Source organism: Condylura cristata, unplaced genomic scaffold (genome assembly GCF_000260355.1).
Source record: "Condylura cristata isolate star-nosed mole 26May11 unplaced genomic scaffold, ConCri1.0 scaffold00017, whole genome shotgun sequence".
Classification (NCBI taxonomy): Eukaryota; Metazoa; Chordata; class Mammalia; order Eulipotyphla; family Talpidae; genus Condylura; species Condylura cristata.
This window is the reverse complement of record NW_004567118.1, coordinates 27,103,153-27,127,875: the sequence shown is the minus strand read 5'-3', so window position 1 is coordinate 27,127,875 and position 24,723 is coordinate 27,103,153. Positions and strand designations below refer to the sequence as shown.

General features: G+C 46.3%; 1 protein-coding gene across 1 annotated transcript in view; it reads right to left on the bottom strand.

The window, feature by feature from the left end:
* Positions 1–2,904: 2,904 nt before the first annotated feature.
* Positions 2,905–24,723, bottom strand: part of MYH13 (myosin, heavy chain 13, skeletal muscle) — a 48,555-nt gene continuing 26,736 nt past the window's right edge. The window contains exons 21-39 of the mRNA XM_004685084.2: positions 23,907–24,149; positions 22,398–22,574; positions 21,336–21,481; positions 21,142–21,232; positions 19,871–20,260; positions 17,254–17,380; positions 17,036–17,154; positions 13,979–14,175; positions 13,424–13,607; positions 12,898–13,063; positions 11,910–12,034; positions 10,553–10,861; positions 10,270–10,473; positions 8,330–8,455; positions 7,917–8,087; positions 5,479–5,583; positions 5,288–5,383; positions 3,924–4,058; positions 2,905–2,961 (exon numbers count right to left, since the gene is read on the bottom strand). Coding sequence (XP_004685141.1) covers positions 2,947–2,961; positions 3,924–4,058; positions 5,288–5,383; positions 5,479–5,583; positions 7,917–8,087; positions 8,330–8,455; positions 10,270–10,473; positions 10,553–10,861; positions 11,910–12,034; positions 12,898–13,063; positions 13,424–13,607; positions 13,979–14,175; positions 17,036–17,154; positions 17,254–17,380; positions 19,871–20,260; positions 21,142–21,232; positions 21,336–21,481; positions 22,398–22,574; positions 23,907–24,149 — 3,126 coding nt within the window. The 3' untranslated portion in view covers positions 2,905–2,946. The remainder of the gene's footprint in view (positions 2,962–3,923; positions 4,059–5,287; positions 5,384–5,478; positions 5,584–7,916; positions 8,088–8,329; positions 8,456–10,269; positions 10,474–10,552; positions 10,862–11,909; positions 12,035–12,897; positions 13,064–13,423; positions 13,608–13,978; positions 14,176–17,035; positions 17,155–17,253; positions 17,381–19,870; positions 20,261–21,141; positions 21,233–21,335; positions 21,482–22,397; positions 22,575–23,906; positions 24,150–24,723) is intronic.

Sequence of the window (24,723 nt, the reverse complement as noted above, 5' to 3'; positions counted from 1 at the left end):
CATACTTCACCCCTGCTCACCTTCTCCCACCCCTGCCTGTCTTTCTTCAGGAATGTCTTCACCACTCCCCAACCTTACCCCCACAAGCCCTGTCCCCTCGTTCCTTTTTTTCAGGCCCCCATTGTCATATATTGAAAAGAGTAGCTGACACATGGACTGCAGTTACAAAGTGGAGACAATCATGTCTTTTGAAATCCCAGCTGGTTCCATTTTCAACACCCAGTGTAGACAACTGGCTAACTTTGAGTCCGGGAGATCATAACTGGAGGAGCCATTCTACACTTAGCTTCTTTACAAAAGATTTTCTCCTGTACCTGGTTCTTCAGAGGCAGCTAATGGTCAGCTTGTCCTCCTATCTGGCCTGTGGTTTTGGCTGGTCCTTCCCTTTCTGGGCAGTGGGACAGTCCTCTCCAGGGCCCTGTTATATGGTCTTGGGGTGCTTTCTTCAGGTACTGGGGCTGATATTTCCCAGTTGCGCCAGAAGAAGCAAACTTGGGGCCCTTTAAGAGGCTCAGATCCCAAATGCCATGGGGCACACGGTGAGTATAAGGTGATAGGTACAGACAATGGCAGCCTCAAAATGTGGGGCCCACAGCTCCTGCCTGATAAGGAAAAGGGTTAAAGCACACTATGAAGCTATCCGCAGCCACTCCAGCACAAGTTCAATCCCCGGCCAGGTTGGTGACCCACATGGCGCTGCAGACCTCTCCTGACCTGCCTGCTGCTCCCCTCAGCAGTGTACTTGTCAGACGGCCTGTTCCCCACTCAAAGCGCTCCCCACTCTGTCTCTGGTGAATCCTCTCACTGCCCCTACACCTCTAACCTGTGCCCCAGTTCTTGTACGCATAAGTAAATCTTTAATCTATAGGGTCTCTTCTCTTGTCCCTTTCCTCTCCCATCCACCCCCTGCAGCTTGGCTGGTCTCCTTGTTGTTGTGGACCTTATGGCTACAGCTAAAGTGTTGGGAAATGGGCCTGAGGTCCTTGACTCATTCTCTGGGGATTTTGCCTGATGCAGGGCAAGACTCGCTCATGAGTGGGTCCAGATTAGTATACTTTTTCATGGCCTCAGCAAATCTAGCCTGAAATAATGCAGGCTTCCATTGGGCTTCTGAGTCACCACCTTCTACCTTCAGCTTTTCATAATTGACTGGCTGACCAATTGTCTTCTGCATTCCCTGAAGGAGGCAGGTAATTAGAAGGTTCCTGCTTCTATACCCAAGGTTGGAGTCCATAACTCCACTGGGGTCAGTGTAAGGGACTGCCTACCAGAATACATGAGGTTTTACGAAGTCATATTCTTTAGGACATTCCTATTTATTGAAAAGGGGTAATTTAAAAAGAAAAAGAAAAGGGGTCATTTGGGGGGATGTTTCCTATGTGGTATCAATATATCGACCCAGGCTGGGGACTCCCTTGAGCAGGCAGGAGGCCCCAAGTTGGTCCCAGTGGTGGGCTCACTCAGTGAACTGATTTCCTGTGTACCCCAGTGCTGATAACCCTCCTGGCACGCCTCGCTCACTGTTGTCGAGTCCCACCTTCACACTGCTCTTTGGGCTGTTGGGTGGACTCGGGGCTCCACCTGAGAGCACCTCCACCTGTTGTGAGTTGAGTTTGGCCTGCTCCTTGAGAGCATCTTCTCTCAGCATGAGGTCTTATCTCTGTGCGGTTCATTTGCCTTTGTCTTGCAATAGGGACGTTGACTAGTTTTCCTATACACAGGCCTTCTGAGTACGTTCCTTGACAGTAGTCCTTGGAGCTCCTTTGCCTACTTTTTCAATTTGGCCCTTGTTCTTTGCTCTTGGATTGTGTCAGTGGTTCATAAATTTTGGAAGTTAACTCCCTGGTAAATGTACGGTATGCCATATTTTTCCTTTTTTGGGTGCCGCTTTGGTTTTGTGATGAATTGACTGGAGGTACAAAAGCATTTAATTTTACAGAGTCCCACTTATTTATGTTTTCTTTTGTTTCCCTTGCAATTGGGGCTGTTTCCCAAGCCCACCCTTGTAGAAGGCGTCCTGTATGTGTAGTAGGTGTTCTGTTTATTCAAGTACTTTGTGGTTTCAGTCCTTAGGTCCAAGTCTTGAATCCTGCTTGAGTAATGGTGTGTTCATTTATTTATTTTAGACTATATTTCCTTCAGCAAGTAAATTAATTTTGTTTAGTAAGGGGATATATTTCTATGTTAAAAGTTGATATTTGTTAATTTTTTATAATTATTATTTTCAGTTTAGTTTAATTAATGAGCATTTAATTTTATTATTTTACCATGTAGAATTTGGAAGAGTTCTGAAGGATCACCCAGCTCTCAGTCCTGTCCTTGCTTTATGTTGGCGTGCGGTAGACATCCTAATTATCTGTCTTGGGCCTAGGAAAAGGGCCAAGGGGCCCCACCTGGAACCCCCATGAGCCACCTCCTCCTGGAGATGCTGAAGGCAGGCGTGTGTGGGGAGGTGCCTTCCTTCCACCTAGGGCCTACACTCTCTCCCAGCCCAGCAGGAGGTGTGTGGGGCTGACCTTTGGCCAAGACTTCACTCCCACTACCACAGTCTTCACCGGGACTCTGTCTGACATGGGAACACTTGGCTTCACATGAAATTTTGAAGTTTGAAATGTGAGTTTGAAATGGTATTGCTGCTCCTGAGGGAAGAGACATGAGTTGGGTGTGGGGAACCTGCGCTAGTGGCTGGCGGATGGGGGGGTTGGAGACCGTTTTCCAATGAGAGACCGTTTCCTGGTCTGTAAAATTGAGGAGATGAGAACTTCATTTTCATTGGGTTCTTTCCGCCAGACTGTAGGAATAGACACAGCACATTCAGGGATCCAATACATTAGGAGAATTTATTTCTCATGGGCCAGGGTGGGGTGTAAGACAGATGTCCAATGAGACGTTACTCCTCCCCTCCACTCGCTGGAGCTGTCCCATGGCAGCCAGTGCCAGGAGGCCTCATTCTTCCATCTTCTGTGGAAACAAAATGGAGGGGACATGGGAAATGAGTCAGGCACAGCATCGTCACCAAGTGGAGCTGCTGGAAAAGCTGAAGCTCACAAAAACATTATGGCATGGCATTCTCTCCCCTGTGTGTTACTAAAAAATAACTGGTTGAATTATGGAAAACTGTTTGGAGGTTCCTCAAACTGCTAAACTTGGAGCTTCCATACAACTTCTAGGTATCCACCCAAAAGACACAAAAACACTGATTCAAAAAGACACCTGCACCCCCATGTTTATTGCTGCATTATTTACAATAGGAAAGACATGGGAACAGCCCAAATGGCCAAAAGTATATGACTGGATCATGAAGATGTAGTACATATACATGGTGGAATATTACTCAGCGATCAAAAAGGATAAACTCTTGCCTTTTGCAGCAACATGGTGGACCTGGAAAGGATCGTGCTTAGTGAAATAAGTCAGAAAGAAAAAGAAAAATACCAGGTGGTTTCACTCACAGCAGGAATATAATGGACCAGGGGAGAACATAATAATAATAATGAACAGCTATATACCAGAGACATTTTATGGGGGTGGAATGGGGAATGGGATCAAAAACAGTGGGGGGAAGGAAAGGCACTGGACTATGGTGATGGCACGTGGGTGATTTGGTGATGGGAAGCCTGAGGGGATTACAACTGAGATGGAAAAAGGCACAAAATGATGTAAAAATAAACTATTATTTTTTAAAAAAGAAAGAAAGAAAAAATAAGTGGTTGAGCCCTGGAGATGGACCTGGAGCAGGTCTTCTGGGGCAGTGCCTGTCGCAACAGGAGGTCATGGGCCGGACGTCTCCCTGTGGCCTCACTGCCTCCTCCGGGCGCCTGCTAGAACACTGGCACCAGGTGCACCAGCAGCAGCAGGCAGAGGCCCTAGCGCCTCCCTCTGAGCTCAGCCTGGGTGCAGCCCTGGGCCCGGTGTGCTCTTACCTGGCCCCCTACATCCCGGCTCTTGGCCCGCAGCTTGTTGACCTGGGATTCAGCGATATCTGCCCTCTCCTCAGCCTCCTCCAACTCGTGCTGGACCCTCCGGCACCTGGACAGCTGTGTGCTGGCCTGTTCCTCCTGAGTGGAAGGGGGCGGGATGCGAGGTTCAGGAAATGCTCACCCTGGCTCTGAGGCCTAGGCTTCCTGAATTCCAGAAGAGCTTGGAAAGCACTAGTAAGGCTCTCTGACGGTGAGGATACTCCCTGGTTCTGGCCAGGTCACTTAGGGCTCCTGCTTGTACCCTCCTCCACACTCTCTCCCACTGGGAGTCTTTGGGGGCGACCCAAGTCTTGCTTTCTCCCAAGGCACATGGACATGTCAAATACCAGTGGGCAAGCTCAGTGCCTGGGCCCAGAATCCTCTGCCTATAGCCAGGTCACTGTAAGGACCTCTTTGGAGATGACTTATGGTCCTCTGATGAAGGGCTTCCAGCCCAGCTCTGCTGCAAGTGTACTAATGCTGTGGGCACAAACCCCCAGCCCCCCAAATTTAACCAGAACAGGTCAGTTTCCCTGCGGCCATGACTGAGCTGCCAGCCTCCTGTTCAGGGAGAAAAAAGGAGGAGAAAAGCCTTACGCTTTGCACTTCATCTAAGACTGGGTCCTCCAAAATTTGTTCCTCAGAACATTACTCCTGGGGGTGCTCTGCTTATAATAAAAAGGGGGAGCTCTACCTTTTAGAATACTTCTTCCACTTACGTATTTCCTATATGACTAATCCTTGAAGAGATAAGTTCACCTTTATTTAACCCAGAGATTCCCCAACTATTTCCTTTCTAAACAAGAAAGTGTCCCCTACTCAGATTCTGCTGCTAACACCCTTCAGGCCTGGGGATCCCCAGAGGTACTTAGGGAAAGACTGGGTCAGCCCACTCCATTTTGTCCTTCATGGATCAAGAGCAACCACGGTGGAAAGGAGCAGTGAAGTTAGGGACAGCTGAGGAAGGTCAGGAACTGGGGAATAGGCAGCTGGGGTCTGGGGGATGGTGTGGACTAGGAGGTGGTGTCCAATGGAGGGCCAGTGGGTGAGCCCAGGTGGTGAGGCAGTAGGTGAAGAGAGGCCAGGGGTGGACTAAGATGCTCTGAGTGGGTGGAGGGACCCAGCAGGGTAGGGGTAGAGCAAAGAAAGGTGGCTGAGGCAGAGGGGAGGGTTGGAGGGTGCCAGGCCATGTGGGGAGAGGAGGGCAGGGGATGGGCATTACTGAGTTTAGCACCTGCAAACTCAGGCTCAGGCTCTGGAAACAGGAATGGACTCTGGCAGAAGGGTTAGGGGACCCTCCAGGTGTTCCCAGGAGGCTCCATACTTACAGCCTCCTCGGCCTGCCTCTTGTAAGCCTTCACTTTGGCCTGCAACTTGTCTACCAGGTCCTGGAGCCTGAGGATATTCTTGCGGTCCTCCTCAGCCTAAAAACAGCATCTGTGTTAGTTCCCCAAATCCGTTGCTATTTCTGATGGGGTCTGATCCTCAGAGCATCTGCTGAGTGTTTTGAGACCTCTACCTGGTAAGTCATTTCCTTGACCTTGCGTTCATATTTGTGGGCCCCCTTCAGAGCCTCTGCTCCCCTCTTCTGCTCAGCGTCCAGCTCATTTTCCAATTCCCGTACCTGGGCATGGCACCAAGAACACAGAATTCAAGTCAGATCTCCTAGGCTGCTTTCATGTACTCATATACCAGTCATTTCAAAGTAAACTCAAGAGCTCCTAGTCATATTCTCCAAAGGTGTCTCCTCTTAGGCCTCAGAATTCTATTTTACTCACCAGACCACCATTGGTCCATGAGATGGCTTTGTACAAATTAGAATAAGAGTGCCTTTGGGGCAGAGGACAGCCAGGCACACACAGTGGCAACGGAGACAGGCTTTGCCAAAGATACCCCTTTGCCTGGGCCTGTGCTGCTTGGTAAGGACTCTGCTTTGTGAACCTGCACCACTGTTTGGGGTAAGCCCAACTTCTGCTCAAGGAAGGCAGCAGGAGAGCATGAGGGTTAGGAATCCTTGTGTATGTCTTCAGGCCCTGGGTGATGAGCCAAAGCAAGTCACCTGCCATCACTGGGGATGAGTGTCTCTGTATTTAGGATGGATTAGATTTCTGGCCTAATGGACTTCAAATGTGGCCATCAGATCAGACAATGTGCATGGGCTTTTTTAAATGATAGAGTTAATTTGTCATTAACACAGGGGATGTTAATTTCATCACTGCTTCTACTGCTTCTGAAATCTTGAGGAAGTGGACAGTCAACGAGGTGGTTGGTCACCAACTGTGACCCCAGCTCCACAGTGCAGAGGAGCCAAGAAGTGGTGGTGGCAGCCAGTTGCTGGGACTCCCAGAGGCCAGACACAGAGATGGCTCTGGACTTCAGACCCACTGAAATGTACCAGAGGACCCCTGTTCAGGCTAACCCTGGGCATTGGCTCCCATTCCCCGGTCCTAGGAAGCTGCTCTCATCAGGTTCTACAACATACGTTTCCCTGGGGATTCTCTCTAGGTCTATAAAGTTTATGGAACTAAGATGACTGAGCAACTAGGAATCGGGGAACTATGTGGGGAGACAGAGAATGATGACTCATGGCTCCCTCAGGTATCAAAGGATTCCAGAGGGAGGCAGGAGATCCAGTCTCTCCCTGGAGGGAGGGATTGATGGAAAAGACAATCCTAAACTTATTTTAATGGAATAGGACTGGGAATAATTGAAAATAAGCATTAAAAATGGGGGTATCTCTAACTTCTTGGGTATTCACTTCTGTCCTTTATGTGTTTATGCCCTTGTATTTCTTTTAGCCAAGAATTCCTTTCACATTTACAGAGCCAAGGTGCTGGTGACAATATCTCTGGATGTTGGCAAAATGAATGAGCCCATTTGGATGCTTTCCTGCTGGGAGAAGTTGTTTCTTCTCTTTTTCTATGCTCACCCTTCATTTCCTCTCTCCTGAGACAACCTCCTTGCTTAACTCTTCTCCAAGATATTAACTGGTAATGCAGCCCATTTTAAAAGCAAATGAAAGAAACCATTCCAGTTGTAAAGAGAAGAAAAAGGGGGTACTGATAACAGAGGGGACCATCAGCAAAGAAACCTATTAAGTACAGCTATTAAATATACCCCAGATAAAGAATAAGAAGACTTTCCTATGTGAGCATCAGACTTTTCTGGAAGAAACACTGGTCAACTGATTACCTACTCTTCAGGATAAAGTAAGAAACATAAAAACTGCAGATTGTGTTCAAAGATTAGGATTTTTGCAAAGAGAAGGAGACCTGGGAGTAGGAGATGAAGGGAGACTGCAGATTCTACGTAGGATGGATTTTTGTTTATCAGTGTTGAGTTTGGCCTAAAAGGTAGATTATACCACAATGTTATAATCATGAAGAACATTTTGTGATCATGAAGAACATTGCTTCATTTATATAGTTATGACTGTAGATAAGAACACCATGTGAACATTGAATAATGTCATTGTTCTACTTACTGAGATATAAGCATCATAAAGTGATGTGTGTGGATGTTGGGGTGTCGGGACCAATCAATGAAAGAGAAGTAGGTAGGAAATTTGGCTCACTGGGAGTTGTGCTAGTGTAGCTCACCCTTGAAGTAGGCAGGGCTAAGGGTTTTGACACCCCCACCTCCACCCAAAGAGTTCAAAGTCCATGAATAGTGTCAACCCCTATCCTTGGATTCAGCCAACTAACATTCACCATTGTTTGCATTTGTGAATGAAGAATCAAAATAGAACCAGAAGAATCAGAATAGAAGTTCAAACCTATGTTGGTCAAGGCCCAACTATATGTCAGTCAAAGACCAGCTATAGTCTGCAAACTCAATTTGCAATCTCCTTCATTAGTGCCCACTTTCCCATCACCTAATTTTTCACAGTGTAGTTCTGCCTGTGACACTTGAACCTGATGTCACTTTGAGAATGAGAGTCCTTTCCAGTCACTGTACCCGGTTCTCCAGTTTCTGGATCTGCTTCTTCCCGCCCTTAAGGGCCAGCTGCTCAGCTTCATCCAGACGGTGCTGCAGGTCCTTCACTGTCTGCTCCAGGTTCTTCTTCATACGCTCCAGGTGGGCGCTGGTGTCCTGCTCCTTCTTCAGCTCCTCAGCCATCATGGCCGCCTGGTCAAGTTCACAGGGCATGTCAGTGGGTCATTCACCCAGCCCACTCAGAGAAGCTGTTAAAGTTGGCACTGTGCATGCTCTTCCTGCCTCTGTCCCTCAGGCACCACTGATTACTCTTGGCACACTTCCCACATTGCCCTGCCGTGCCTCGTCTCATCCCGCCTCTCGGCATGCCATGCTCTAGCTGAGAAGCCCCTTTTCCCAAGACACCATCACTGAAAATAAAGAACAGAGCTCACGTCTGTAATGGCCTTCTTAGCCTTTTCCTCTGCATTTTTGGACTCCTGGATAGAGCTCTCCACCTCTGCCTGGCATTGGGCTATGTCGACTTCCAGTTTTTTCTTGGCATTTATCAGACTTGTATTCTACAAGGAAAATTAGATACCAGGGGAGTAGCTTAGTATTTTGATTTGTCAAACAATTGGAAGGGAGGAGTAAGGAGATAGGTAAATCATGTTCTCTTTCTTATTTTTCATATGGATGATGTGTTATATGCTCTTTGTTCTTGACTAAAGTCCTGAAACAGACTCAGTAACTGCATGTAACAAATAAGCAAGTGATAAGAATAGGATTTCAAATATTTGAGGAAGAATATTTTATTCAATGAAAGGTGTTGGAACAAGAACATGATTGATAGGTCTAACACAAAAGGAAAATAATTCTAATAACCATAAATTGAATTGTAAGGATGATGACAAATGGGAAGATATTTGCATTGTGTATGACTGAAAAAATATTTTTTCCTTAATATGTAAATCCCTTTTCTTAACATATAAATCCAAAAAAAAAGGGAAAAAAGTACAAATAGGTAAAACACAGCAGAAGGAATACAGATAGTCAACGAATATGACATGATGTTTCCATTCATTAGTAATTAAATAAGAATTTAAAATTAAGAGTTTTTGACAATAAAATTGATGAAGATGAAATAATAGCTGGGATCTTTGAGAGTTTATAGAAAAAAGTTTACACATATTTCCATTGGGAATAAAAACTGGAGTAACTGTCAAAGATCAGTTTACCATATAATAAAAATGTATTCACTTTGTTGATTATGACACTTTACTGCTAGGCATTCATTTGCCACTAAAAATATTAAGGAAATAGTAACATATAGAAAAATCTTAGTTGTAAAGAAGTGCATCATAGTAATCTTTCTAATAGTAAAATTTCTTATGGGAGCCAATCTAAAATATTACCCAAGAGGGTGATTCTATAAAAGTGTTAAAATACACAGATATACTGGATCACATTTTTATCATTAAAAGTTATGTTGTAGAAGAATAAAGATAAATATGTTTGTTGTTCAGTGAAAATAAGTTGTAGAATAATCATATTTTCATAAAAATATGATATTTATGTACTTGGACATGACTTAAATGTTCTTATAATGTTCACAAAATGGTTACTATTTTTCTCCTATCATGTTGTTGGTATTTTCAATTTATCTATAGTAAGGAATTTAAAAAAACACTTTTCATAAAAATATTTTCAAAGAGAATTCTAATTTTGTAAGTCTGTAGTTTAAATATTGCTTGCTCTAGCCCCATTGTGTAATAATCCATCTTTGCTTTGTTCTGATCCTACAACATGTGATCTTTTCTCTCCAGAGCAAGGAAAGCTGGGAAATCGGTCCATCTTGAGTCAAAATTGTTGCAAGAGCTCAGTTTAGGAGAACTTGATCTTGATGGGCAGTCTGGGGGGATGGCAGGTGCAGCCTTCCACTGTATGGGTGGGGGAAATGGAGCAGCTCTGGCTCTTTCTCACCTGCTGCTAGCCACCACTCTAGCCACCTGCTGTCTTGTATTCCTCCTAGGCTGTGAGTGCCCAGGGCTGAGGGTGTGGGTATGGGGCATGTGTGCCTGTGATTCCTGGCCCCCAGGAGCATGAGGGCATGGGTGTGCATATGTAACTCTGACACCTGGGCTGAGAAGATGACAAGGGCAGTTAAAGGGGTTCCTCTGCTCTGGCGTTCAAGCTACCGTGTCACTCGGAAGCTAGTGGGCTTAGCTGCTGCCTGGCTGCCTGCTGGCCTGTCCCCTGACTCAGCATTGAAGGCCTGTCAAATACACTGAAGCCTCCCAAATTCTCTTATCATCACTGTTGTGATGATTGCACAACAGTGGCATTCTCTGTCCCTGGAGTGGGTGGACCCTGAGTGGAGGGGGGATGGACACACCTGGGTGTGCAACAGCTGCACACGGTCGCTGGCATCCAGCAGCTCCTGCTCTGACAGCCGGCGGGTCCTCTCTGTCTGCTCCAGGGCCACCTTCATCTCCTCCAGTTCCTCCAGCAGCAGGCCATTCCTGCGCTCCATGATGGCCAGCTGCTCCTTGAGGTCCTCATTGTTCCTCAGGGTGTCGTCCAGGTGCAGCTGGGAGTCCTTCAAAGGAAACCAGACATGAAGCCAGGGCCCAGGCAAGGCTGAGGGCCCAGTCAGGTCCTCAGAGGCCATGCCTCACCTTGAGCTGGCCCTGGACCATGCGCAGGTGTTTCTGGGTCTCTACCACTTGGCGGTTGGAATGGCCCAGCTGAATCTCCATCTCGTTGAGATCTCCCTCCATCTTCTTCTTCAACCTCAGGGCGTCATTGCGGCTCCGGATTTCAGCTTCTAGCATGCTCTGTGTTGCCTCTGCTGCCCGCTGGCTGTTTCTTTTTAACTGCTCGATTTCTTCGTCCTTCTCAGTGATCCTGCGGTCCAGCTCAGATTTCACCTGGCTTAACTCTAGCTGGACACGCAAAATCTTGCTCTCTTCATGTTCCAAGGAACCCTAAGAAAAATAAGAGTAACTGGGAGTGCCATGGGCAGCTGTCATCTTGGATGGCTATTTTCATACCCTTTATGATAAAAATGAATATTATTGTACCCATTTTACAGATGAGCAGAATACTCAAAGAAGTCAAGTAATTTGCTCACATTGATCTTACCAGTAATGTTATAGAAGGAAAACTTTGTGTTTTTAGTAAACAATCTTATGTCTTGGAGAGGAAAGAGCATCTTTTTTGAACTGTTAAAAATTTTATTGTCTATCTTAAAGGTGACCATAAATCAAGAGCCAGTCCATTCTCTCTTTTTTTAAAGGGTTTTTTTTTTAAAGATTAGTTATGCATACAGAACTGGGGTACAGGCCAGAGGTGCAGGGGTGGTGAGAAGGTTCTCCAGAAACAGAGTGGGGAGCAGAACAGGCAGATAAATGAAGCGCACTGCTGAGGGGAGTAGTGGGTGGGACAGGAGAGGTCTGTTCGCCATGTGGGTCACCTCTGAGGTGGGGGATCCAACTTGCACTGAAGCGGCTGTGGCTGGCTTGACGTGCTACGTGGTATCCCATTGCGCTACCACGGAGGGCCCCAGTCCATTCTCTACAGTGACAGAACAACTGCTCTCCCATTACCCTGCATTTTGCAAGTTTCCCTAGAAACACCTCAATAGCCCGCCCTGGCCACAGCTGGACACTGCACGATTTTGTCTCTATAGAACACCAACAACCATGGGTGACTGTTAACATTCAGAGGTTCCTAGTCCAGTCTTAGGATGTTTGGCTAGTGTTTTTTTTTTTTTTTTTTAATTCCCAAAACAAAAACACTGAGGACATGAAGATGTGAAAGGTGAAAGCACATCTTTATGATGTGAGATTATGATGCAAATATGATGACCTAAGTAACATGCAGGCGATGGTAGAAAGCACAGCTCTGCCCCTTAGGTCTCTGACGTTCTTTCCCGTGGGGCCGCAGAGCTTCCCAACTGGCAGGGCCCCAAGTCCAGGGTATCTCATCCCACTTCCCATGCTCCTATCGGTCCATGTCACCCCCAACACTTGCCTCCACCTCTTCTAGGGCAGCCTGGAGGTCTGACTTTTCTTGTTCCACCTGTTTCTTGGTCTTTTCCACTTCCTGAAGATTCTTGCCAGACTCTGCAATCTGCTCAGTTAAGTCAGAAATCTCTTCTGCAAAGGACAAACTCGATTTAGGCTGTGTCATCCAGCGCCAGTTGATAGCATGGGCATTTGCCAGGCTGTTTAGGGACTGAAGATTCATTCATGACATTTACACAGGAGAGGATACAGTGAAGTCTTTCAGGGATGTGTTGGCAAGACACAGGTGTGCTGCCGCACCTGAATCATGCAGAGTAAGGAGCGACAGAACATTGCATAAACCCAAAACTTCACAAGTGAAAAAGATCACGGAGAAGGAAATTGTGGAGAAAATGCAAAGATCAATCACATAGGAATTTGGAACTTAGAGGACACTGGGTCTGGTCTTATTTTGTCAGTCATCAGCCTGAGACCCCGAGGGAGTGAGTGGTGTGCCCAAGGACACACAGCCCGCAGAGACAGGAGTCTTGAGGGTCTTGTTCTCTAACAGTCCGGTAGCCCATCGTGCCATCTGTCCTCAAGAATAAGACATTAGGAGTGTTTGGACCTTGGGGTAAACCAAGTAAATGTGATGATTTTGTGGGCGGAGGCATTTAGAGGTGGCCAAAGGAGGAAGGGAGTGGAGACTGGGCACCTGGGGTGGGGACGAGCTTACCTTGTAGATTTTTTTTTTAAGATTTATTTATTTGTGCATACAGAACTGGGGTACAGGCCAGAGGCTCAGGGGTGGTGAGAGGCTTCACCAGAGACAGAGTGGGGAACAGAACAGGCAGATCGAGGAAGTACACTTCTGAGGGGAGCAGTGGGCGGGTCAGGAGAGGTCTGCCACGCCATGTGGTCACCTCCGGGGAAGGCAGGGATTGAACTCATGCAGAAGTGGCTTTAGATTCTCAATGCTGTGCTTTAACCCGCTGCGCCACCAGGGAGGGCCTTACCTTGTAGATTTTTATTCTCCCGTTTGAGCGTCTCTAGCTGATCCACCACCTCCTCATAGGCATTCCGCATCTTGAAGATCTCAGTACTGAGGGATCTACACTCCTTCTGAGCAGCCTCCAACTCAGCTTGACTCTCATCCAGCTTTTGCTTCCACTCTGCAAGGACCTAGGAAATGACAAAGCAACAGGTGACAAGCAGAAAGGGCCAGGGACTTGGAAGGGTCCATGTAAACAGGACTGTCATCATCGCCAAGGTTGACCTGCCCATCCTTAGGGACCAAAAAAAACAGGGTGTGTCCCTATTTTGATCATGCGCTCCAAACCATCTCTCTACAGGTGATCTGTATTGTGCTTAAGGATATTTGACCTCAAAGTCATCTGAATTAGCTTTAACTAGGATAGTCACAAATATAAAGACATCAAGAATTCTCAAACCTCCTACTGGGACTTGAGAGCCCACCCACACCCCCAGGATGTGTGCAAGCAGTTATATCCACCCTGATCCATCAGACGTCTGGGGAAAGACCTTATCGAAGTTCCTCTGCTTCTTGTCCAGGGTGGCACAGGCTGTGTTGGCCCGCTCCAAGTCCAGCACCAAGTCATCCACCTCTCCCTGGAGTCTCTGCTTGGTTTTCTCCAAGGATGCACACTTGGAACTCATGGCTTCTGTGTTTTCCTCTGCATCCTGGAGCCTCTGGGCCAGTTTTTTCCTAAAGAATTAGAGTTTTGTTTCTTTCTGTTTTTTTCCGTTGGCAAAGGTGGACTTTAGAAGTAACTGTCCAATTGGAAGAGAAATGAATGGTCTACACAGATCAGAATATGACAGGACTAAGACCTAGTGTTTGGTGAATGCAGAGGACCTAAGTATTGTTGGAAGAACTCCAAAATGCTTAGTGGCAGAGCAGGTCACCAGGGACCGGGTGGAATGGACAGGTTTTCCCCGGGGAAGGACAGAGAAACCTCTCTGAATGCACCAGAAAACCCAAAGGCCTGAAAAGCAATTCCCTCAGGTGGGAAGAATTCTCTGTCCCTGTACTTGTGTCCAGGGTCACTTGTCCTGCTACAAACCCAAAGCCCGTACTTGGCCTCCTCCAGCTCCTCCGTGCGCTGGATGGCGTCCGTCTCGTACTTGGTCCTCCACTGGGCGACCTCGCTGTTGGCCTTGGACATGGCCCTCTGCAGCTCGGCCTTGGCTTCCTGCTCCTCCTCATACTGTTCCCTGAGCAGGTCACAGTCGTGGCGCGAGGACTGCAGGGCGTGGGCCAGGGCGTTCTTGGCCTGAGGAAGTACAGTGGTGACGAGGCAGAAACACTTACCATTTTCCAAACTGTGGTATTTTCATTTAAACTGGCATTTCCCATGAAATAATGTTCAACATCACTTGTAATAAGAAAAATGCAAATCAAAACCGCAATGAGATACCATCTCACACCAGTGAGAATGGCACATATTAAAATAACCAATAACAACAAATGTTGGTGAGGATGTGCTTTCTCTTCCTGCATTGCTAGTGGGAATGCAAACTGGTGCAACCACATTGCAAAGCTGTTTGGTTTCTCAAGTTGCTGAAAATGGAGCTTCCATATGACCCAGCAATCTCACTCCTAAGTATCTACCCAAAAGACACAAAAACACTAATCCAGAAAGACACCTGCAATCTTATCATATCACAGCTGTATTTATGATAGGGAGGATGTGAAATCAACCCAAATGTCCAAAAGTAGATGACTGGATGAAGAAGATGTGGTACACATACACAATGGAATATTACTCGGCAATCAAAAAAGAAACTAAGCCATTTGCAGCAACATGGATGGGGCTGGAAGGGATCATGCTTAGTGAAATAAGCCAGAAAGAAAAATAAAATGCTGATGGTTTCTCTCCTATCAAAAGTGTAAGGGGTCAGGGAAAAAAAAGTTATTGTAATATAGTAAAAGTGAACATCAACTCACAATATAAACCAGAGACATTCTATGGGGGAAGAGAGGGGAACAGGCTGAAAACTGGGCAGAAGGAGCACTTGGGATTATGGTGATGGCACATGGGTGAAGTGCTGGTGGGAAGTCCCCAGGGATTACAACTGAGATGAAAAAAAACATACTAAATGAAGAAAGATATAACATAGATATAATAAAGAAAAATTCTTTAGTTAAAAATAAATAAATAAACTGGCATTTCCCATCTTACCCACTTCCATGTGGCCTTTACTAGCTCAATTAACTTTTTAAAAGCTGACTTTTACTATAAATTTATATATACATACATTTATTTTTAAAATTATGTTTTTTAGTGAGACGATATTGGTTTCCAACACTACATATGGTTTAGGGGTTCAGGTTCGCACCGCTTTAGCTATATGTTTCCACACCCACCCTCAAAGCATCAGTAATCCTTTACCCTAGTTCACTGGACTCCTCACCCCTTTGCTTTCTGCTCCTCGCCTTCCCCTCCTGGTAGCTTGAGCCAGTGAAGTCTGTGGTCAGATTTCTGTGGCCATTTGGGCTTCACCCATGTGCCATCACCATAATCCCAAGTGCTCCTTCTGCCCAGTTTTCAGCCTGTTCCCCTCTCCTCCCCCATAGAATGTCTCTGGTTTATATTGTGAGTTGATGTTCGCTTTTACTGTATTACAATAACTTTTTTTTCTCTGACCCCTTACACTTTTGATAGGAGAGAAACCACCGGCATTTTATTTTTCTATCACAAGGAGAAGGTAACCAGAAAGATACATGCAATGGAAACAAAGCCTTGTGGTCGCCATCAAGGCAGGTACTTTGCCACTGTGACTTTGTGTTTATTAAGGAAAATGAGCAAGTGCTAGAGGGATGGGTTCTGAACTGAAACCTGTTGCCTTGGTTTAGTCAGAAGAATGGCGACAGAAAAAGAATGATTTTGCCACGACTTGATATATTATGGAAAGCAGTGACTGGGAAAAACCTCAAAGCATCCTCTGGTGGCACCAGGGGCCTGTGTCCCCACAGTAGGTGAGCTGTGCAGTTTATGGCATGGCCTCCTCTTCCTGAGCTGGGGAGGACCGGCCCAGAGGTCCCCTCCTCACAGTCATGGCCTCAGGCAGGCAGTGTGGCTCTTACCACAATGATCACCAGACACTTGCAGGGTCCACCAGCAAAGCAAGAGTTTTGTTGACCCAGAGTTATCAGTTGTACATTTCCATCCTTTTAACTACATAAATAAAGAAGACTTCGCCCAGGATGGAAACATTAACAGGTGCTATATCTAGTCCCAGGCAGCCTTGTTCTGGATCTTGTTTCTTGTGCTTGCTCAGACCTTGGTTCTCATCACATCCCTCCAGCCCACCAAAGACTGTACCATAATACAGGAAGACAGAGACACACAGAGCACTTGTTCTTTTTTAGGAGAGATAGCTAGAGCTTGGGAGAGTCCCAAAAGATTACCCTAGAAGCTCTAGACAGTACACGGTGACCTTAGAATTCCATTTCAGCAAATTTCTGGGCTCCCGACTCCTGTACTGACCAAGCACCTACTATATACACAGTCCGACTGTGCGCTGCACCTACTGTTTCCTGCCATAGTGGGGAACTATTATTCTTGCCCTTTAGGAGTTTACAGATCAATGAGGAGCTGTGTTATAAACAGACACAGCTATGTGTTGAAATTTAGAATGTATTGGCCATGTTCATGGTGATGTCTATGCCCCAACAGTGTCTCTAAGCCTAGACTGTCTGTTCAAGGAGGGGAGCTTAAAATTGGGTATTACTGCAGGAGATAGCCAAAGTATAATGAAGAGGAGGAAGGGGTGTCAGGTGTCTGGGGTGAGTCACTGGGCAGAGTGAAAGTATACGCAGAGACAGAGGTTTAGCAGCTGCAGGGATGGGAGGTGATACTCTTGATGAGAAAATGGGAGGTTGCCAGGTCACCAGGAGGGGCACAGAGGAAGCCAGAGGGTGCAGCACCCTAGTACAGTTTCCTAGCTCTGAGGAGGGAGTTCCAATGCCAAGTCCTCTAGCCTCAAAGAGCAGGTTCCTGCTACATTACAAGGAAGAGAGGAGAGCATCAGACGTCACAGTGCTCTTCTGTGTTCACACCTTGCCTCCAACCAGCTTCCAGACTTCTTGGGGCTGTCTGACTCTGCTATGCCAAAAGGGGGAGTTGTTACCTTGGTTTCTTCTTCCAGTTGCCTCTTAAGTTCCTCCAGCTGTTGGGTGAGGACCTGCTTGCTTTTGGTTAGCTGTGAAACCAGGGACTCCTTCTCTTCCAACTGGTGGCTCAGCTCCCCTAGAGAACAGAAGGGCCCTGTGTCAGTGTGACTGACCTCTCCCCACCCTCCTGCTGCCCTATGGCCCAGCTGGACCCAGCACCCTGCCCCAGCCTCACCATTTTGGGTCTGCAGTCTTGCCTTTTGCATGTTCAGATCATGGATTAACTGTGTCTGTTGCTCATCCTTGACTTTGATTTCATTAAATTGGTCTTCCACAGTCCGGCACACTCTTTCCATGTTACTCTTTTAAAACAAAGTAGACATGAATGGGAAAAATGGGTTCCTGGTGTCCTGAACTAAACTGAATATTTAGATAGTTTAGCTCCTTGTCAGAGACAATAAAAATAGAGACCACAGAAAAGTCAGTTTAAAAATGAAATATATCAAATGGTTTTACTTATAGGTGGAATATAGGGAAACTGAATGAAGGGTCAGGAAAAATATAAAACTTGTAGGTAGGTCATGGTCTGAGGCATACAGCAGGGGAGAGGTAGGGAGAGGAGTAGAGCAGGGAGGGGAGAGCACAAGGAACTATGGTGATGCTCACGGGTGCTGTGGTGGTGGGAAAGTTATAGGGACCACGCCTGTGGGGAGATAGCAAATACTGTATAAAAATAAACAACAATGTAAGAAAGCAAATAAAATAAAATTCCATAAAATACTGTCAAGCAAAAATAAGTAAATAAATAATCACAATCATTTCAGACTAGTTTTATTTTGGTTAATGATCGTTACTTGATCACCAGTAGCTTAGAGCATATGCTCTAAGTATTTCATGATTGGTAAACAAATCTTTGAGAAGTGACTCAAAGGCCCTGGGGAGTGTTTGTAATATAAGTAATTCTATTGTCATGTGAGTAATAATGTGCAAGTAATAACTTCAGGGATGGTATGGAGCCTTCTGTTTCACTTTACAAAAGCTTCCCCACGGTGGAGTGGCACAGGGGTATTCACCTTCCTCCCCTCTAGTTAGCTGTTTTCATGATGTTCGTTTACAAACCTCATCATGGCCCTCCCTGGTGGTGCAACGATTAAAGTGCAGCACTAAGAAGCTAAAGCCACTTCAGCATGGGTTCGACCCCTGCCCCAGAGGTGACCACATGGCGCCGCAGACCTCTCCTGACCCGCCCGCTGCTCCCCTCAGCAGTGTACTTCGTCAGTCGGTCTGTTCTGCTCCCCACTCTGTCTCTGGTGAATCCTCTCACTGCCCCTGCACCTCTGGCCTGTGCCCCAGTTCTGTATGCACAAATAAATAAATCTTCAAAAATAATAATAATAAAAACCTCATCATGTTGTAGACCCTTCATCCTCCTCCACCTCATATAACATAAAGCAAATATGTCAAACACACTTTTCCCTTAAGATGTGAAACAGGCAATGCCAGCAGAAAAGGCAAGAATATTAGATTCCAAGGAGGTTCTCCAAAAGTATGGAATATCTTTGAGACGGTCACTCAGACATGAAAGAATTCAATCTAGGGCAGTTGAAAAAGGGTAGTGTCTCACTAGGAGGAAAACCAAAGAATACAGCAACTTTGTAAACAAGAGGACGTAGTAAGTGCTTTTTACCACTGGGTTTTAAAAATGACAATAGAGAGTAGGAAGCAATGATGGAGACAGGGAGGCTGCTGACGGATTGGGTTGAGCCATAGCTAATGTGGGAGGCTGGTGCTGGAGATTCTTCTAGTTCGCTCAGCCTTGCAACCTGGCCAGGCTTTCTTCCTGGAAGGGAAAGTGGGAGAGTCTATCCATACAGACACAACTTCTTAGAGGAAGGAAAAAGCCAAGACAGATAGACAAGGAGAAAGCAGGGAAAAGAGAGAAAGGAGTTAGGATGTGAGGAGTAATAGCTGAGAGTGAGGAAGAAAAAAAAAAGGCACAGGCTGGGGTGAGCTCAGACCCTAAACAAGGCTGGCAAAAATTCCATGAAGACCCATTTAATTCTCTGGGTCATCTCTTATTGCTTTCCCCCACAGACACCTTGACCTTCTGGGCAACCCTTCTCATACAAACTCATAGCCTCATATCTGAGGTCAGCACTTCTTGCCACCCCAATGAGAACCCCAAGCACAGATATGAGCACTATGGGCTGTGGGCAACTTTTTGAATCTGGGAGCATTTTGCTTTGCTGTGAAGTTCTCCACAGAGGCTGGTGCTCCACAAAGTGGGTGAGGTGTGAGCTTCAAGGTTCTCACGTGCATGGGCCCCACTGAGCAGGGATCTGCAGAAGGTGCCGGACAGGGAAGGGAACCAGTCACAGCAAAATGTCTTTCTGGAAAATTATCTCAAGTGGTTTCAGAAGACAGAGACTGAATTTCCAAGGCGCCAGTATTTTGTGACTTGTTTTCCTATTCTAAATAAATATTTATTCATACTTAGCATAGTATTCACAATTTCACATGCATTTTCTTAAAGAATCCCTCCCCTCCTGAGGCTTCCAATGCCTCCCACGGCTCAGAAAGACCAGCAAACTCATTCAGTGTACTCCATCCACAATTCAGTTCTAGAAAATGCCAGGGAAGAAAGCTTTCTGAGACTCTAGAAAGTTAAGAAATCTAATGACAGCATAGCATTCGATCAAGCATGAGTGATTTGAATGAATTTGGGGAGTTGGGAGCAGACAGAAGAGGGTTTAAGCTTAGAACTAGCAGTGACTTAGGGGATAAGAGTTATTCATGCCCCCGGGGCAACTGCATAGCAGCCTCGCCTTTGCCAAGAGAGAAGGCTCGGGTACCTTTGACTTGGAAACCGTCTCAATGTTGCTGACCATGTCATCGACCTCCATCTTCAGCTCGCTCTTCTCCTTCTCCAGCTTCTGCTTGACCCTCTGCAGGTTGTCAATCTGCTCCCCGAGCTCGGCCACGCTGTCCGCGTGCTTTTTCCGCAGAGCCGCAGTCGTGGCTTCGTGCTGCAGGGTGGCCTCCTCCAGGTCCCGGCGCATTTTCTGGAACTCGGCCTCCCGCTTCTTGTTCATCTCAATCTGAGCTGAAGTCGCCCCACTGGCCTCTTCCAGCCGCTCGCTGATCTCCTCCAGTTCCCGGGAGAGGTCAGAGCGCTGCTTCTCTGCTTTGGCCCTGGAGGCGCGCTCTGCCTCGATTTCCTCCTCCAACTCCTCAGTGCGGGCCTGCAAGGGGGGTTGTGTCAAGCAGTTTGTAGGGGAAGCAGCCCATGTTGAAGGGGCAGGCTAGTGAAGGAGGAGGGGCAACCTAACAGTCCATCAGTGGGGGAATGGCCATATCAACCGTGAGAGAGCCACGCTCCAGAAGTCCAGAAGCCATTGTAGCCCTGTCACGGAGAGGTTCTGCAGAGGGCTAGCTACTAGGAGGACCATGTTACAGAATATCTCAGTAGGAGACATTTAAGCTTAAAAAACATACAGAGTAAGGCCCTCCCTGGTGGCGAAGCAGGTTAAAGCACTGCACTGAGAAGCTAAAGCCACTTGCGCATGAGCTCGATTCCCGCCTGCCCCGGAGGTGACCACATGGCGTGGCAGACCTCTCCTGACCCGCCCGCTGCTCCCTTCAGCAGTGTACTGCGTCGATCTGCCTGTTCTGCTCCCCACTCTGTCTCTGGTGAAGCCTCTCACTGCCCCTGAGCCTCTGGCCTGTACCCCAGTTCTGTACAAATAAATAATTAAAAAAAAAACAAAAACAAAAACATACAGAGTATAGTGTTCCTGTTCCTTTACATTGATAAGGTGTATATTTTTCATGTATATATTTTTGTCTTGTTCCTTATATTTTGTGTATATTTGATAACATCTATTTCCATCTACATCTGTTTGTATCTATCTGTATTTGTACTTACTATTGGTACTTTATTTTCAAGGAAATCTATATGCTGCTTCAAAAATTGAAATACTAGCTTCAACAGAAAGGGAAGGACAGGGTGTTCTGTCCAGCACAAGGGGAGGGCACTTCGTGACAAGCATTGAATGAACAGAGGAAGAAAGACTGGACAGGGCCGGGGGAGGGGAACTGAGTGCAGGCAAGGGCTGACCCCTACCTGCAGTTCTTTAATCTTCTTCTGTAACTGCAAACTTTGGACTTGTTCGTCATCAATTTTGGCCTGTAGCTGGCTGATTTCAAACTCCTTCCTGGAAATAGGTGAATATTCTTTAATGACATGAACCATGAGCCTTTTAAAAGGGAAAATTAGCTTTCAGGCTTAAACACAGAGGTGAGCAGTGAAACACTCACTTCTTCAACTTCTCCTCAACTTGCTGCTTGTCATTTTCTAGATCCATAATGGATTCCTGAGACATTTTCAGGTCTCCTTCCAGTTTCCTTTTCACTCTATCCAGCTCTGTCCTGAGTTTCTTCTCCTGCTCCAAGCTGCCCTCAAGCTGGAAAGACACAGTTGGAAAGTGTGAGGCCCTGCTGGGAACTAGAAGTTGTCCCCTTCAACCGTGCGGGCCCAGCTATGCCTGGGACTTCTTTGGCTCCCTGCATGGGCTGGGCTGGCCACCTCTGGCTCCTGGAAGGAACAAGCTTCCCCCTCTATCCTCCAGAAAAGGAGGATACCCCTAGAAGCTGGTTCCCTTGGGGCTCTTACACTTGACTCCCACCTGGCCTGTCCAGAGTCACGCTCCCTGTAGAAATGTGGTGCCTGGAACCTGTTCCTGCCCAGCCATTGTGGGCTGTCCACACTGTGCCTGTGAAGGTCTAGATTGCACACCACTCCTCTGTTTACACCCTGCAACGTGAGGCAATCTAGGCAGAGAATTAGTGTGCCTGTGTGTGCACACACATGTAAGTACGGGGAAAGGGGTGCCTTTCTGCACCCTGCTCTGGCCTCAGGAAAATTAGAGGCCTCTAGCAAGGTTCTATCTTCAGGGAAGAATGAAACCAGAAAACTTCAAACCTGGCTCTTATTTCAAGAGCAAAAAGAATAATATTCATGGCCACAAGTAGAACACATGTGAGGAGAGGACTGCAGCTTAGGGGGTCCACAGGGCCTACAACTGGGTGCTGCTGTATCTCCTATGAGTGCAAGGATGTTACTGAGTATTCTTCATGTGCAAGTTTTCCCTGGAAGCCTTGGGAGATAGAGCTGGTTGGATCTTTTGCACAAGGTGGAACCTGACTCGATGAGGTTAAGTGTGGCTTGGCTTGTTAGCATTCCAGACTCAATCTGGGGCTCAGCTCAGGGATTCTAATTCCAGAGTCTGAGAACTTAACTCCTGTGTTCTAGTGAGAGCCTCTCTTGCCTTTGCTTCTGCAAGCAATACATGCAAAAGCATAATACTAAAATATCCTCACATCATCTGTTTGCTGCTCCAACTTGACATTTATTTTTATTAGACCATTGACTTTGTCTTCTTCAACTTGCAGATCGTCCAGTGTTTGCTGATGGGCCTCCTGCAGAGATTTCTTCTCTTTGGTCAATTTGGAAATGTTTTCTTCAAGCACTGTCATTTCTTCGGAAAGATTCTTTACCTAGAGGAATATTAATACCAATCAAATATTCAAACTCATGCAAACTATCCAACCAGAAGCTTCCAACAGGGGTTACTTATTTTCTTTCCTAGCCATTGTTTCCTTGCTGCCTCCTCTCCCCTCAATCTTACTGTGTTGGTTGCATCTTCCTGGAATTGGCAGTCTCTCAGTTATTTATCTTCCTCACTCTTCTCTCACAGTTTCTCGTATCCCCACATTAGGATTATCCCTTAAACAAGGCTTTATAGCTTACAAGCAAGGATACTGATAAATAAGAATTTGTTACCTCTGGAAGTAATGCATCAAATTATATTTACTTAAAACATAGCCATGGAAAATGGTCTACTTAGTTGGCTGATAGGGGTTTAGAATGAGGCAAGACAGGGAAGATGCATGGAATGCCACACAAGAAAGTCCAAATGAAGAGTCCTGTGCTATTGGGAAGCAGGATGGAGGCACAAAACATGGAGTTTTAAGGCATTAAATTAAACCATTTCTCACATTATACTCTTCTAAATCGTGGTTGCTACTCCCTGATGCATGGGCTGACTCTGGCTACAGGCATGTTTTCTCTAGTGCACATAGAGTTTAGGATTTTTAAATATGTCACAAATACCGAAAAAAAAAGACATTTGACATAAAATCATATGTCTGTTTTCTCAATGGAAAATCAGAAGCTCTGGCAATCCTGCATTAATTTCCTACTTGGCAATTCTTGGTTGGAGCTGAATCATGGTTGCCACCTGCAGACAGGGCAAGTGCGCTCTGGTTTGTCATAGTCTCCACCCCTCCCTATTGTCTCTCTCCACTACTCCCCAACATCTGTCCAACACTGGCTCTGTGTCATTACACCTGGCCCACCTCATCCCTTCTTCTACGTTACTGGCAACCATTAAATGAAGGTAAACCCTGAACTGTGTTTTCCATTTATTTTTCGTATTTTTTGTAAATGTGTATCAGCTTGTAGTATGTGTCACTTTAGTCTACACAAATGGTGTCCTGCTGTGTATTTCATTTTCTTACTTTTCCTATCAACACAAGGGTGTCTACGATCATCCTGTTGCCCTGTGTGCAGAAGCCTATTGCTCCTGAGTGTCTGTGGTATAGTCTGGGGTGCCTCCTCTACCCCTCACCTCTCTAACCCCCCAGCATAGACCCTGATGCTGCCTCCAGGGCCATATGTGTCTCCATGAACCTAGGGAGAATTGGTCTATAACCTTTGGTCTATAGACCGAGGAACAGAAATAATGGGGCTCCTGCCCATATTGATCTCCTCACAGACAGAGAATAAGGACCCCTTAGAACACCATAGTGGATCCCTGGGGTGCCCACCTTGTTCTCCGTGGCATGCTTCTCCTTTTCCACTTTCGTCAGGGTCAGCTCTAGGTCATCGATGTCTCTTTTGAGAGAGGAGCATTTATCTTCCAGGTTCCTCTTTTTGGCAACCAGTTCAGCATTCATTTCTTCCTCCTCTTCCAGTCTCTCATTCAGCTCCTTGACTTTGGCTTCCAGTTGAATCTTGCTTTTGATCAGCCCCTCACACCGCTCCTCAGCATCCATCAGGTTTTCTGTTTCCTGAAAACAAAACAAAACAGGACATTAAAGTTTCCATCAGTCTCTTGAAAAAACTTGGAAGGAAAGGGATTTGTTCTCCAAAAGCCTGTCATCAAAATCTAAGCCAGGAGATGAGTCATGGGCACACATCTGTGTATACACTGAGTGTATGCACACATCATGCATAATTATTTGTTAACCACCAAGGGCACCATCCACCTAATAAAATTCTACTAAACCAATTTCATACAAAAGGCTTCATGCATTTCATGAAGCCTCTGAAAATTTTTGAAATTTGGACACCTGAACACCTCTATTTCTTCTGTCACCAGTTAAAAAATAGGCCCTCCCTGGTGGCACAACAGGTTAGGATACAGCACTGCAAGCTAGCTGCAGCCACCTCAGTGCAATTTCAATCCCCAGCCCCAGAGGTGATCCATATGGTGCAGGAGTCCTCTCCTGCCTCACCTGCTGCTCTCTCAGCAGTGTACTTTGTCGATCTGCCTGTTCTGCTCCCCACTCTGTCTCTGGTGAAGCCTCTCCTTGCCCCTACACCTCTGGCCTGTACCCCAGTTCTGTGTGCATGAATAAATAA